Source organism: Ziziphus jujuba, chromosome 1, assembly GCF_031755915.1.
Source record: "Ziziphus jujuba cultivar Dongzao chromosome 1, ASM3175591v1".
In the NCBI taxonomy this organism is placed as follows: Eukaryota; Viridiplantae; Streptophyta; class Magnoliopsida; order Rosales; family Rhamnaceae; genus Ziziphus; species Ziziphus jujuba.
This window is the reverse complement of record NC_083379.1, coordinates 47,124,295-47,139,304: the sequence shown is the minus strand read 5'-3', so window position 1 is coordinate 47,139,304 and position 15,010 is coordinate 47,124,295. Positions and strand designations below refer to the sequence as shown.

General features: G+C 31.8%; 2 protein-coding genes across 2 annotated transcripts; both read right to left on the bottom strand.

The window, feature by feature from the left end:
* Nucleotides 1–1,480: 1,480 nt before the first annotated feature.
* On the bottom strand, nt 1,481–4,551 carry LOC107406518 (peroxisomal membrane protein 13). Its single transcript, XM_016013660.4, has 5 exons — nt 4,391–4,551; nt 3,103–3,336; nt 2,705–3,009; nt 2,230–2,322; nt 1,481–1,969 (listed from the first exon to the last, which is right to left on the bottom strand). Exons 1-5 carry the CDS (start codon nt 4,413–4,415, stop codon nt 1,760–1,762), a joined length of 867 nt encoding a protein of 288 aa, XP_015869146.3. The 5' UTR covers nt 4,416–4,551; the 3' UTR covers nt 1,481–1,759.
* Nucleotides 4,552–8,765: 4,214 nt separating this feature from the next.
* Nucleotides 8,766–13,326, bottom strand: LOC107435100 (serine carboxypeptidase-like 35). Its single transcript, XM_025067790.3, has 8 exons — nt 12,863–13,326; nt 11,337–11,441; nt 11,067–11,255; nt 10,883–10,971; nt 10,470–10,763; nt 10,081–10,223; nt 9,273–9,365; nt 8,766–9,141 (listed from the first exon to the last, which is right to left on the bottom strand). The coding sequence occupies exons 1-8, from the start codon at nt 13,122–13,124 to the stop codon at nt 8,877–8,879; spliced, it is 1,440 nt and encodes a 479-aa protein (XP_024923558.3). The 5' UTR covers nt 13,125–13,326; the 3' UTR covers nt 8,766–8,876.
* Nucleotides 13,327–15,010: the final 1,684 nt, after the last annotated feature.

The window sequence follows — 15,010 nt, the reverse complement described above, 5'->3', positions numbered from 1 at the left end:
TTAAAAAAAAAAAAAGTAGAATAATTAATAGTAAACAATTGTCAATAAATTAATCACGGGGAATTTTTTAAGATCCATGCAAAAGATAAAAAATAATAAATAAATAAATAAGGGAAAAAAGAACTTTCCACATGGCATTGAATGACAGAAAGGAGCGCCAAGAAACTCTTTTTTTTGTCTTTTTAATTGGTTTGCTGAATCGGACCTGGCAATTGTGAATGACATCCGATGCCATGAGCTGCAAGAATCGGTATGATGCCCAGTGCCTGATCTCAAAGGATAGGTCTTCCATATTTATGGTTTTGTCCCAGATTAAGCACCATGAGAAGGGCATTCAACTCAAACGGATGTCTGTCTCTTCTTTCTTCCAATATTTTCTTTTTATTTTCTTTTTCTAAGTATTACTTCTTAGCAATTCATGTAAAACTAATGCGAAGACATTTTTACATTTAAAACAAAAAAAAAAAAAAGCTTTTTACATTTGTTTTTAAATTTGTGAATCGATATTATTCTTACAAGAAACAAACTTATAAAATTCGTGCTTAAATTGAAGATTAGCGAAGGTAATTTTAAAACCCAGCTTAGATTGAAAATTCCGACAACTTGTTTGATTCAGATTAAAGAATGAGTTTTAGTGGCGACATAGCTACCCCTTGTTTTGATGCGTTGTGTTGTAGCATATACATTTTTTATATAATTGTTATCAAAATCTTTTTAACGAAGACTTAACGGGACAAGTCTTTGCAGGTGGTTGCTGGGCTTCCTGCATCTAAATATGAACAGAAGACGTTTGAAAGACCGAATTAAATTTGTACAAAATGGGTACGTAAGCATAATTTTATTAATATTTTCCACTGCCATTTACATTAGTCTAATAGTTGTTTTTTTCAGAATCTGGAAAACTTGTTTTCTGAATCTGAAATCGAGTTGTTGCTGTGCCGTTTATTACAGTAAACATAGAAGAATACAACAAAACAAACCAAATTATTTTATTTTATGCTATCTATAAGTTTTTGGGTGACAAAGCGATTCACCTTGTGTCTTCATCGTGGTGTATCATTTTGAAGTAGAAGGTAAGAAACGATATTTTCGTAATATTCCTGTACAGTTGCAAGGGACGAGCGAACTACACACAAGGAAGATGATGGCTTGGTAACCATTCGATTAATCAAGGAGCTAAATACCGTCTCTTCCTAACAGGTATACATGCTTCAACTTTTTCTTGTTTGAATGGCAAATTTTTTTATGTTATCATGATGCCTAACTGTTTAACTCTTCTACTCTGCAGTGGAATAGAAAGGTTGAAGAGATTGATGGACCTGTAATGTAACCTGAGGACTTGGTGGTCAACGTTGGAAGATCATTTATAGATTCTTTCACATTCTTTAGATCAAACTTGCGCTCCTCAAGCTTTACAATGTCCAAGACTTGAGGATGCATTCTTTTTGTGGCTGCCCATACGAGGCAAGCAATCAATATATAATGTGAAATAATACATGTAATTTTTTCTTTCAAACTATAGAGCACAAAATCAACATACAATTCACAATATAGGTGAACATTATTACTTTTACTGGACTATTTATCAAATGCAACAAAGCAAATTCGATACAAAGTCATGATGTACTGATTATTACGCAACTCATAATGACACTCAAATCTGGCTCATACCGTTCTTCAGAGTGAGAGAGAGAGAGTTTTCTGCTCTTATGGATCGCAGCAGAATCTGGGGGAGAAAGCAAAGTGGTTGTCCTTTCATTTACTTGTTAGCGTCATTCCCCCAAACATTGTCCCAAGAACCACTAGGAGCAGCCTTCGGTCCCTCAATGTAGTTGTGGTTCTGGGGACCAGGGAGTGGAAGTCCATCAGGACCCGGCGGTTGAACCTTCTTGGGCTTTGTTCTAACCCCTAGTATCCTCAATACAAATCTGGCAAGTTCTCCATATAACATGCCAGAGCGATCAAAAAGCTGCAACAGCAAAAGATGCCACACTTTTTAACTTTTCATTTGACTCAAGGCATAATACTCTGTAGCTAAATAAATATGATAAATTGTCATCTGCTAAAGGGCCCAAAAGTCTTCTGGAACCATCAGAAAGTTCCAAACACCTCATATTTTCAGGGAAATCCCCATAGCAAGTAAACCAGAGATAGCGACCAATTACTGGATGGAAGGATGACATACATGACACTCACTGTACAAATCAAAAGATGAAAGACAAACAATACCTGAAGAAGTGCAGTCATGAACATATGGAATGCTTGAGTGTTCTGGTCTATGAGAATTGATATGCGACCAAAGAAGTTCACCACACCTTGCATCTGGTAAATAAGAAAATATGAGTATCAGTAATATGTTGTCAAAAATTATAGTTCTAAAGAGTAGTTCTGACTACAAACTTTCATCAAACAACTTAATTAAAAAATCGATTACTGCAAAAATTTCATTAATTTTCATGGTTAGCAGTAATTTGTGCTCATAATTTTGTTTTATGTAGTATGAGACGTGTGGGTGAATGGTATGAAATTATGATTAGTATAGAGTAGTCTGTTTTGTAGGAAAACCAGATAGAAGAAATATTATCAATATCTTTATTTAAGGAACTAAAAAAGCTCAAAGAAGCTATCATGTCTTATGTACTTTGCCCTGTGAATTATCATCCTTTCAACATAAATTATATATTAGCAAAGCAAAATATCTTACCACCCGGAGAACTGACATCCAAAACCCTGGTGGAGATGGAGGACCACCAAATGGATTATTTGGATCTTCAGCTCCATAAGGGCCACCCATGCCCATTCCATAACCACCCATTGGGCCTCCAAAACCACCATTATACATTCCACCACCATACATTCCAGAAGATCCATAAAGACCACCCCCATACCCTCCCCTGTACATGCTGTTGCCATACAATCCACCACCATACGTTCCACCTATCCCACCTCCATATGAACTATACATTCCAGAACCATAGCCTGAGTTATAGTTCATGGTAGAACCATAACCTGTAAATAATTAAAACAAATAAATCTTTGAGAAACCAAAACAAACAAGCAATGATGGAAATTCTGATATTACTACAAAAGATAAACCATTACCTCCATAACTGCTATTTCCATAGTTTTGCTCCCAAGGCCTAGGAGGAGCAGGCCTACCTAGAGCATTTCTGTTAGCAGTTGCACTCCTATCAGAAGTTGAAACAATTTCTCCATGGTTTGCAGTTCCTGATGCCTCAACTACATCACTTGTGTTTCCAGCTGAGGGAGGTTTGAATGGTGCAGGGCCAGATGAGCCACCTGCTCGTTCCCAAGGTTTTGGAGGAGGACTATTTGCTGCAAACAGTGACAACATGATTCAGTTTCAAGAAAATAAAACAGGAAATGGAACACATTAACTTAGACTATTGAATTTTAGGAAAAACCGAGCTCCATAAAAAAAGTTCTGAAACTTCAAAATTACAAATTGCATTAACAAAAGTGGTTTATGTCATCACATAATTATTTCTTTTTAAAAAAATATCATAGCTCTTTTGATGCATTGCATTCTTTTATAGACTAAAATAAAATTTGATATGTTATAGAATAACTGGAATTCCAGCATGCCCTCAAATCTTCCATGCTAAAAATTTGTGAGCATCGACAATAGGTCAAAGAACATTACGGCGCAGAGACAAATACTGCTTCCTCACAAGAAGCTAATCCTGGTTTTAACATGTGGAAAATCCTTGATATCTCACAGGACTGATAATAACCTAAAGCTTTACGAGGAATAGGATGGGAAAAAAACTAGCTCTCACTATTTTTTTTTATCATCAACTAATTGAAATTACTTTAACTTTCTTTCTTCGTTGAGTCATTAACCTAGTTTTCTGTCACTAAGAAAAAGCCTAGACGCATAAAAATTTTATTCAGATTCTCTCTCATTTTTCCTTAATCGCTTTGCTTTGGAAACATAAATAAACTATAACCGACAATGTCTCAGGTCAAGCAGCTCTAATTTTTTTTGTTTTTTTTGTCCACCTATATGGGAAAATTGATGATCCAAAACTTGGAATCTTCCAATCCGCTAGAATTTTACCAGCAACAAGCTTATGTCGAAATTCTTAGATGTAAAACACTGAGATTCATTCAGTGAATCAGAAACAAGAAACGCCTACATATCCAATTATTCACCAAAAAGAACACCATAAATAATCTATACCCATATTAGAAAAGTAAGAAATTGACTGAAAAAACAAAAAAGAAAAAAAGAGGAAAAAAATATTTCTAATCGAAAACCAAAACCCTTGATAGGAAACAATATAAGGCCAAAATTAATCAGAAATCAATGATAACACGATGAAAATATTAAAGAAATTGGAGAAGAAAAATAGGTAAAACAACGAACCTGAAGATTGGGGCTTGGAATCCATAGGAATGGCAGAGAAACGGCATGAGATAGCGGAGAGAGACAGAGAGAGAGATAGAGAGTTTTCTCCTTTTTCTCTCTTTTTATTTTTATTTTTATGAATTTGCCGAAATCAGACTTCTTCTGTCGGCTTGTGCTGGAGCTGAGGAGGACCCACTTTGAATCTGGATCGTTGATTAGCAGCTAGGCCCCACTCTCGTGGCCATTGCTTGTTTGGCCGTTCTTATATTTTTCTTCTTCTTTTTTTTTATCATTTATTTTGTTGTATTTTTTTTTTCCGGTAAATAGTTATTTTATTGTATTTATCTTGCAAAAAGCAAGTTGAGATTTTCTTAACAGACAAAAAATAATAATAATAGTGATCTAGGCGGTTTGGCAATATAGTTGGTTTTTAACTTTTGCTTTTTATTTTTGTATGCATAATTATGTTTGCTTATATGAAATGTTAACTAATAGTTAAAAGTTTATAAGGCATTTGAGTACATGTTATGTATTTTTAAAACTTTTTTGAATTTCTAGTTGTTTAAAGTATCTAACAAACTATAATTATTATTAGCTAACATTTGATATAAGAAAAATATACACAATTAAATAATAAAAAAAGCACTAACACTCATAAAAATTAGTTTTATATTTTTGGCCTAATAGTAAAATCAAAGAATACACGTTTATTTCTGTTCTTAAAATTTTCCACATTGTAATTTTGATAAAAAAAAATAATAATTTAAGATTTTTTTTCCTTTTATTTTATAATATTATGATTATTTAACAATAATAAAGGAATTCTTTTATAGGGTATATTCAATTTTAAATTTAATAGATTTAAAAGGAGTTATAGGTTTTAAATAATTTGATGAATTGTTATGGAATTCCATAGATTTCATAAAAAATTTATAAGAATCTAACAAAATTTTTGAAATAAAAACTGAATTTCATATTGAAAGTTTTTTTCACAATTTTATTTTAAAATACTTTCAAATCCATTAAAATATATATATTTTTTAAATTTTTTTAAAATTAATGACTTTTTAAATAATTCTAAATTTTAAAAGAATTTTACAAAGTACTAATTGAATAAATCTGGATTTTAATAGATTTTTATAAAATTCATTAAAATTTAAATTAAATATCATTAAATTTGTATAAATTTTTTTTAAATTTAAATTAAATACCTCTAAACTTTTAAAATATTTTAAATTTTAAATTAAATACATCTTTTTTAGTAATAATGAGTGATAAATCCAAATTTCTCGAATAATAATTAAAATTCAAAATTTCCATTTCTAATGTTAAAAAAAAAAAAACACGAAAGCATTTTTTTAGAAAAATAAAAACCTTTCACTATAATATTTAATATGTAGATTTTATTTTTTTTAAGAAAAAAATGACACCCATTTAAAGTTTTATTTTTTAAATAATTTTATCTTGTAACTTTTTGAAAACAATTTTTAAGAGTTTAACTTTAAGTTTTATCAATGAATGATCTATATATATATATATATAATATAAACATATTTCCATATGAGATAACGTAATAGAAAAATAAATTTGGTTTAATAATTATAAATTTTTTATTATTTTAAAATCTATCGTTTTTAAGATATAAAAATAATACCCGGCGATCTATTCTGGCAACCAAGAATAGGCGCGGTATCACATGTTACACTCGTTTTCCACTCGTTATAGCATTCAAATACGCGTCTCTCTACATATTTGGTCTCGAAATAAATTAGTCAAGGAGAGAATTTCACTAACTACCCCCATATATCAGGAAACTATGGCGGCTATGAGCCAATGGCTATGAGTATCTTATTGGAGGGTAAAACAGTCCCTCAATCTTGTTGAGTGTTAAGTGGGCCTTTTCTTCTTCTAAAAAATGCACGTGGTACTAGAACTGGAAAGCTGTATACGTGGCTTGAAACATTTTGTTTTTGTTCCTTTTTTTTTTTTTTTTTTTTGGGGGGTCAACTGCTATTTTGTTATAGGTTGAAAATTCATGACACGTTTTCGCATCCAGAAATTATATATAATTTTTAAATAAATATTAAATGATGTAACAATATATAAGTAATGCTAAAAAAAAATTTAAAAAAAGGGTGGACAAAAGTTAATAATGTTAAAGTCACAAGTTTTTCATAAGATAATTCAGTTACTAATAAGCATTAATAATAATTTTTAAGTTTTCCATTCAAAATTTGTTGTTAAAATTTTTCTTCCTTTAATTTGTCCCCAAAAAAAAAAAAAACAAAAACAAAGGTCACATGTATAATAGTTATATAAGCATATGCATTTTATTTTAAAATTTTATTGTGCTGCAGCATAAAAAATTTTATCAAACAATATAATAAATATAATATATTAATATTTTATTGGTTGACAAACATATATAACTTAAATATAGATAAATGAATTATTTAAAAGATAATTATAATGAAATATCCAACCTATAAAAAAAAAATGTTAAAATCATTTTACTACATCATTTAGGAGATTATTCAGTGAACTTTTTAGTGCATTATTGTTTTCAAATATTTGGTAAGCTATATGTATTATGTATCATTCATATGAACGCCTTATGCACCAAAAAAAATCTATATGAACTTCTGTCATGCACTTATCACCCAACATGTCTAGGAGGAATTAGGAATGGATTAATCGTCTAAAAATTAGGGTACCCTGTATGTGAGAAAAAAGAATGAGCAATTCATCTTTGATGAATGTTAATGTCGCTGCATGTAATTATAAAGAGCCTGTTTAGTACTTCAACTGGCTCATACAACCTTTATTTTGAAATTTTATATCATATTATATAACATGGTGACATATAATTTAACAATAATAGAAAGTTATTTAAATTCTTGATAAATTGAGAGGAGGTGATTATAACATCGGATCTTAAACCTACAAGAAATTATTGTCAATTATCATTATAAATGTGGCTGTCCTAGAAAGAAAAATATTGTTTATATGTTAGGACAGAAATACCTACTTAATTAATTAGAGGAGAAGTGCTTTCTTTTTTTTTTTTTCCTTTTTTTTTTCGTCAATTAACAAGAGGAGAAGTTTTAATTTACAAGGTATATCTACTTTCTCTTTAGGTCTCGTGAAGATATTAGGTCCTACTCTTACTGAATCAACCAACAATTCATTTAGTTTCTTAAAATGGTTTTTATAATTTTTTATCTAAGAAAATAATTTTAGTTACGAAAATTTCTCCAAACATGCTGATTGATTAATTTATACACAATGCCTATGTTCATCAAAATGTTTTCGTCAGTGACATATGTATGTATATATATATATATATATATACATATACTTGTAAATTTTCTCAACATAGATATTTTCATGCTTTATTCAATCGTAAAACAATTTCGAATACATTTTCAAATCAATAAATTTTGATCGAATTAAATTTAGATGATCAACTAAATATTTTCAATTTTTATATCACATAGAAATGCCTGGAGCAATTGTCATACCAATCAAATGAATTAATGATAAAAATATTTTGAACTAATATCTAAACTTGAAGAAGACTAAAGAAATTGACCATCATAAAGTGTTTAGACCGCTATCATATGCACCTTATACTTGCTTGGCCGTCTAATCATCAATCCGAACGTGATATTTAGGATAATCAAATTAATCATGTTGCTAATCATTTACATTCGTATTAGTTTGTCTATACTTTTTTTTTTTTAATTAGATGTCAACGCAATTACAGTTGGTGCTTAAAAGTTAAAATCCAGCGATATCACATTTAGATCCAGCACAGCTTAATTACTTAATTAATTAGTTGTTTGATTTTGACCATTCTAACAGTTATAATGATTAATTTCTGATCGTAATTACAGAATGTACGCGCATGATCATCGTCTCTTGCTTGCTCTCTATATATGATATTATTTGATCCTATTGGATATATAAACAATGTGATCAACGGAGTTGACTAATTGATGTGGCAAGTTTTGGTTAGTTCAAAGACAATATATATATATATATATATATATATAGAGAGAGAGAGAGAGAGAGAGAGAGAGAGGGAGGGATAGTAGTCATTTCTTCTGCCACGTCAGCAGAGCAGTGTGGTCCTTGGTGAATGCGTTCCACGATTTGTGTTGAGCGGCATGGCTATGATAGATTTTATATTTAGTAATAAAATGGCATATAGTTGGAGCTCTGTATTCGGATACTTTCTCTAGAATATTTGAATCCCTTTAGGGGTACTCCGACCATTCTTTAATTTGTCAGTCTTTTTTACCAAACTGGCAAACAGTGTTTTATAGACTTGCCAACTTTGTAAAACTTTAGAGCTAGCTAGATGACGATGAATGGGTATATAAATAAAATATGCTAAAACAGTTGAAATTTAATTTAATTTAATTCAAGTAGGTAACACATTGATCATACAATCGCAAGGGATGGCAAATTGGGCAAAGCAGTAGTAGGTAGGGTAGGGTAGTTAGAAGCGAGAAGATGGCAAACTAGTGTCGTTGAGAGACAGAAAATGAGTGAAGAGAGAAAGAGACTGAGGAGCAGCAAAGACTGGGACCTGGTGACCTGCTCCTCTGACAGTGGCTAGAGTCAGGCCACCTTCATACTTCTCAACCCAACCTGCTACTTGTCCCTTGTGAAACCAAGCCCTCCACTCTTCCTTTATTCTTAATCCCAGCTTCTTTATGCTGTATCTCGTCGATGTCACCGGAACCCTTCCATCCGTGTCGCCGCTGTACAGTGCATATACATATATAGATATGTACACAATATTAGCAAATTCAATAAACATTTTAATTTTAAGCCTATATATGTTCAAGTACTTCATTAATATTTTGACAATTTTTGAGTGAACATGACAAACCTGTAGACCCAAATACGCAAGCCTGCATTTAAGAGCTTCCGGATGATGGGTAGAACTGTGGTGGGAGAGTCATTCCACCCGTCAATAACTCCACTGCATTAATACATGCAAACCCAACAAAAATATCGTAAAAGATTCTTATAATAATAACAATATGATGGTCCTGCATCTAACTTAATTTATTTTGGTTTTTTGTCTTGTGTATAAGGTCTGATGCCATGGGGGGTTTGAAGTTCATTATTACTAGTCTAGCTAAATGCCAAAATAGAGACGAAAATTACAGCTCGTATAATTGTAGGTCCTAGGACGATAAGAAACAAGTGGGGTGAAAGAATTTGAAAATGAGGTTTCAAGAATCTCACCTCAACTTTACATTAATTATGTCACGACATGGCAGCATATAGAAAGCTCTAGTTCCTTGATTTGACACATGCTCTCAATAAATATGCTCGTATCCGTATCGTTGGCAAGTTTTAGGATTCTATATATGCATGGCTCGACAGCCAATGTATATCACTCCCTCTCGCTCTCTCTCTCTCTTTTTCTCTTTGTTAGCAAGTACCAATATTTGGCCGCCCGCATTTATATATATATATATATATATATGTGACACAAAAACATGCATGATCATTCACTATTTCCATAATCTTAATTAATTACACCATGCAAATGCAACTGTTAATTTCTTAACTATTATCCATATTCAGGCATCCAAAAGTTGATCATCAGTTTTCGCTTAATATACATAGGACACTTATATAAGAACTAACATTGGTTCAGCAACTGTATCTATATATATATAATGTACCTGCATGTGGTGTAAGGATATGGCAATTTAGTAAGATTGGCATGTAGAGCCCTCTGAACATCCTCTCTGTTGAAATATGAAATAACGTAGTCCTCTGTACACGGATCGTATCCTGCTGCTACTCCAAGCCCATGCCACATCTCCTGCAAAAATTCATTTCAAAAATACTAAAACTTATGTATTCTATACATGTATGTATAAATGTAAATTTTCTTAAAATGGGTGTAAATCCCCACTATAATGTGAACACTTTACATCAAACAACATGTTATTTGACGTTTACATCCCTTAACATCTAGCCTGATATGAGATGCTAACTGTAGCAAATCTACATATACTTGTATATGTATATGACCAACAAAATGATCCAAAATTCCGTTTTGTCTTACATGTCTTGTGAAGAGGCGTGGTGCAACCATAAGTTTAGTAGAAGATCGTTTGGGAGGAGAAGAAAAATTAGAGGTGAGGCAGACTGGCGAATAAATGCTGTAAATATCAATATCAGAATAAGCTTGCAAGAAGCCTCTGATGTGTTTTTCACAGTGAGCTGTTTGGTTTTCGCCACTAAAACGACATTCCTTCATTATGTTGTTGTATAGCTGGTCAGAGATGATGGCGTGGCTCCAAGCATAGTCAATCATGCCACTACTATCTGTTTCATCGTTGATCACAGCATTCCCAATCTGATATATAATTTTTTACCAAGTCATTCATTAATTAACCGTTATAAACAAAGTTAATTGGCTTATATATAGATATATATAGTTGATTAATTAATGTTGTCCATAATCAGATTCATTACCATGATACCCTTTAGATTTATATACGAATCTTTGCTTTCTCCTTGGTTTCTCTTGTAAATGAGGTTGGCAAGCTGAGGAACATAATGACCTTGAAGTACAGAGAGTAATTGAGAAAGATTCAAGAAGAAATAAAATAAAGAAATAAAGAGATATAGATATGCATGGCATGAGTTTAATATGTACCAGCATAGCTCTCTCCAGCAATGTAGAAATCATGGGATTTGAATTCTGGAAACTTTTTGAACCATCCGATCAAGAAAGCATAAGAATCTGCGGCCGTGACTTCATCACCAAGCTTGTATAAATCTTTTGATTTGTTTGTGTATGAAAAGCCCACACCCACAGGAGCCTCCAGGAATAGCAGGTTTGCCACTGACAATATATAATCACTAATTTAATTGAAGAAAATATAAAACTGAAATTAAATGGGATCATAATAATTTAAAATTAAACCTTTATTCCAGGAGAAATTGTTATGAATTAAACGGCCATGGTCTCGGACAAGAAATGGGCCAAGTTCTTGGGCAGCTCCATAGGCTACAGAGGAACAGCCAGGCCCTGAAATTCAAAATAATAATTAAAAAAAAAAAACAAAACATAAATAATGATTTTATATTAAGATTAAAAAATAAAAAACGATTTTGGAATTTGTGTTAAGATAAACCAAAACCAAATCCAAAAAACAACAAAAGTTAAAAAAATAAAAATAAAAATGTGACGCGTGAAAGGACTGGTCGACTGGGCCCGACAAGTAGTCAAGAGTGGCTTTTTGTAGGCAGAACCAGGACTGGGCTGTTTGTTTCATGAGTGCATCCGATGCGTTTAAATCTTGATCAGTGATCAAAAAATGAACGGTGGATAGCAGATCTCGTGAAGCTTCTGCCTCGGTTCAAACATAGGCAGCCTCTGATATATCTATATTAGTGATGAGCATCCCATGCTCTGCAAACTCACGACCAACCGACTAGTATTCCATTATTGATTACATAATTCTAATCAGTCCAAAAGAAATATGGCCCACCATTTCCCATAAAATATTCAACTTTCATATGAACACAATTACACTTTCCACTAGGGCCCCGATTCATAAAAACCTTCCTTTTCCGCAACATATAATTCCAATTTGTAGTCTTGTGCCCAAAATTCAAAATTATGGACATTTTCACATTGAAATGAAAAAGATTGCTTTGGTATTATATTACAATAGCTCAATTGAAAATGATAAAAGCAAAAGTGAGAAAAGAGAGTTTGATAATGATATGACTTGGTTAATCAAATGGAAAAATGTAGAGAAAAACAACTGCATGTTGTCAAAAAAGTGGTTTATTTAGAAGACCATGACTTTTTGGGATGTTGGTGAGTTTCGTAAGCAGCAGTTTCCTTTGGTCCTTCCTTTGGGGAAAAAAAAGCCGTTAAAGTTAAAGGTAACGGCTGTAAATATTCCCTGCTCTGGAAGACTGGAAACTGACTCACTTTCTCTGCTGTGATCTGATCCAAAAACAAGTTCCGTTTCCAGACATATGTACTTCTAATCTCGTGTGCCCAGATAACGGCAATCTGATTCCTGCCGTCAAATACTCTCTATGTCTCACCAATTTTCTTACTCCATTTTTTCTGCTATTCTGCACTTAATATCTATATCAACCTTTTGCTTCCTTTTTCTTTAGTTTTATTATCATTATTTTCACTGCTTAATATGCCAAAACTCAAGCATATTGAATATCCTTGTCTTGTAGAAAATACTAGTAAAGTAACATATATAACCAAGGAAGCTAACGTTTCTAATTATTCCCAGTGTGGTATCGTATTTGTTAATTTATACTGATTTATATAGTGCAGAAAAAAGAAGTTTAAGAAAGAAAAGAACAAAATTAATACCTGTATATATAAATAAAAAGAAAAGTCTACTAAGCCCATATAATGTATGTATATATATATATGCAAAAAATTGAAGAAAAAGAAAGAGAGAGAAAAAGGACCTCCATTGAGCCAAAGCACGAGAGGCCTTTGAGGGGCGTTTTGCTGGGCATGAAAGAACCAGTAGAAGAGAGCTTTATGAGCACGTGGCGGTGAGAGTTTGACGTAACCCGCATAGTGAGGAAACGTGACCGGCGGTTGTCCGGGCAAGTTGATGACTCTGTCGGCTTCTTTCAGAGCTTCTTCGGCAACCACCCAGGGGACCCACAAAGAGGTGGAGAGTAAACAGCAGAAGAACAAGTTCCTATAGATCACGACGGCCATAGAAGAAGAAAGAAAGAGTAGTGCAACAAAGTATAAGAAAAAAAAAAAAACAAAAAAACAAAAAAAGAAGAAGAAGAAAAACAAAACCGCCTCCTGTTTCTGATTCTGATTCTGATTGGTATATTGAGAGAGAGAAAAACCAGACTCAAAGCTTTAAACTTTTATAAACGTGAATGGGACCATGGTAATAAAAAAAGAAAAAAAAGAAAAAAAGAAAAAAATAAAAAAATAAATAAAAGAAATAAAAGAAAAAGGAACCCGCTCTTTGCCTCTGCCACTCTGGCTCTGCCTCTTTCTTTTTTATTTTTACGTCTTTTATTTTGCCAGAGAATAATTTTAAAAAGTACACAAATGTACTATCTTTAATTTTAGTTTTTCATTTTTTTTTTAAATCAGTTTAGTCTTTTTTTTAATTTATGTAGTTTCTCTAAAAACGGTAGATTTTGAAAGGACTGACAAAATCTATTTACGAAAGGTGGATCAGATGGTAGGAAGCAGATGAATTCATCACTTTTTTTTTTTTTTTTTTTTTTTTTTTTTTAGGAATTGCAGATTTAATTCCTAATAAACCTTATCTGAGCTTGAATGTAGATTCCACATGCTAAATACTGTTGAAGGAGGCGATGACTTTGGGCCTAAGACAATTATCAGAAAAAAAAAAAAAAAACAAAATGTATTTGGAAATTTGATCATTATCATATATATATACATATATATATGATAATATACGTATATTAATGTAAGGAGGATGTCAAAAAACGAAAGAAAATTTAAACAAACACAACAAAACAACACATACCCAACGGCCAACCGATTGCAAATTCAAATTTTTCTTTACATTCAATATTAATTGATTACATTAGTTCTAGTACTATAAAGAAGAACTCTTTTTTTGTTGATGAATAAGAATTTTTATGAATCAAAATCAGTGCTAAAAAGAAGTACACTCTAATAATACACAAGGACAACAGGGGAGTTGATGTAATTGGATTGTTAACGTCGGATTACATGCAATTGGCTTTTTGTGCAAAGTTTTTAACTTAACCATTTATACTCAAAATTGGAACTATGATGTAATTAAAAACAAAAAAGAAATTAAATTAAATACAAACAAGTTAGTTTCTTTTTTTCAGTATACCCAATAGATTTAAAAAAAAGTAACAAAATCTATTTTTCTTGATCAACTTTAAATGTTACAACAAGCAGGGATGGAACAGAAGCATGGTTTTTGGCTCGGCTGCAACCTCAGCCGCATGTTATGTTAGAAACTTAGATCATATAAATATAGAGCATTGTTATTTGTCATAATTGGCGACCATCACTAATAGAAGCTATATTTATATGTTAATTTGTAATTTGATTGCTTTAAATCAATTTAGTTTTTTTAAAACAAAAATCCTAAGTGAAAAATAAACCTTTAGTATTAACCTATTAATAACTAACACATAAATATGAAAAACAAAAAACTAAAACATGGATCCCATTGATGATGATCACTACTAATGAAGAATATCATTTTCAATCATATATTAATATCTATATATACTTTTTCAATCATATATCTATATCTATATATACATGGCACGGTATTTCATGGACAAACAAAAATAGGACAAGGATGTCAGAAACAAAATAAAATTCAAACAAAACAACACACACACACAACAACAACAACATAGCCAAAAAAAAAAAAAAAATGGAGCAAAAAAACAAAAAACAAAAACACAAAGCCAATTGCACAATAAACAATTTACTGTCCAACATTTGATTTCATCAGTTCAAACAAACAACAAGCGATCACTTCTTACACCCACCCCCCCACCCCCCCCCCCCCCCCCCCCCCCCCCCCCCCCAAAACAAAACAAAAAAAAAAGAATAAAAAAAAA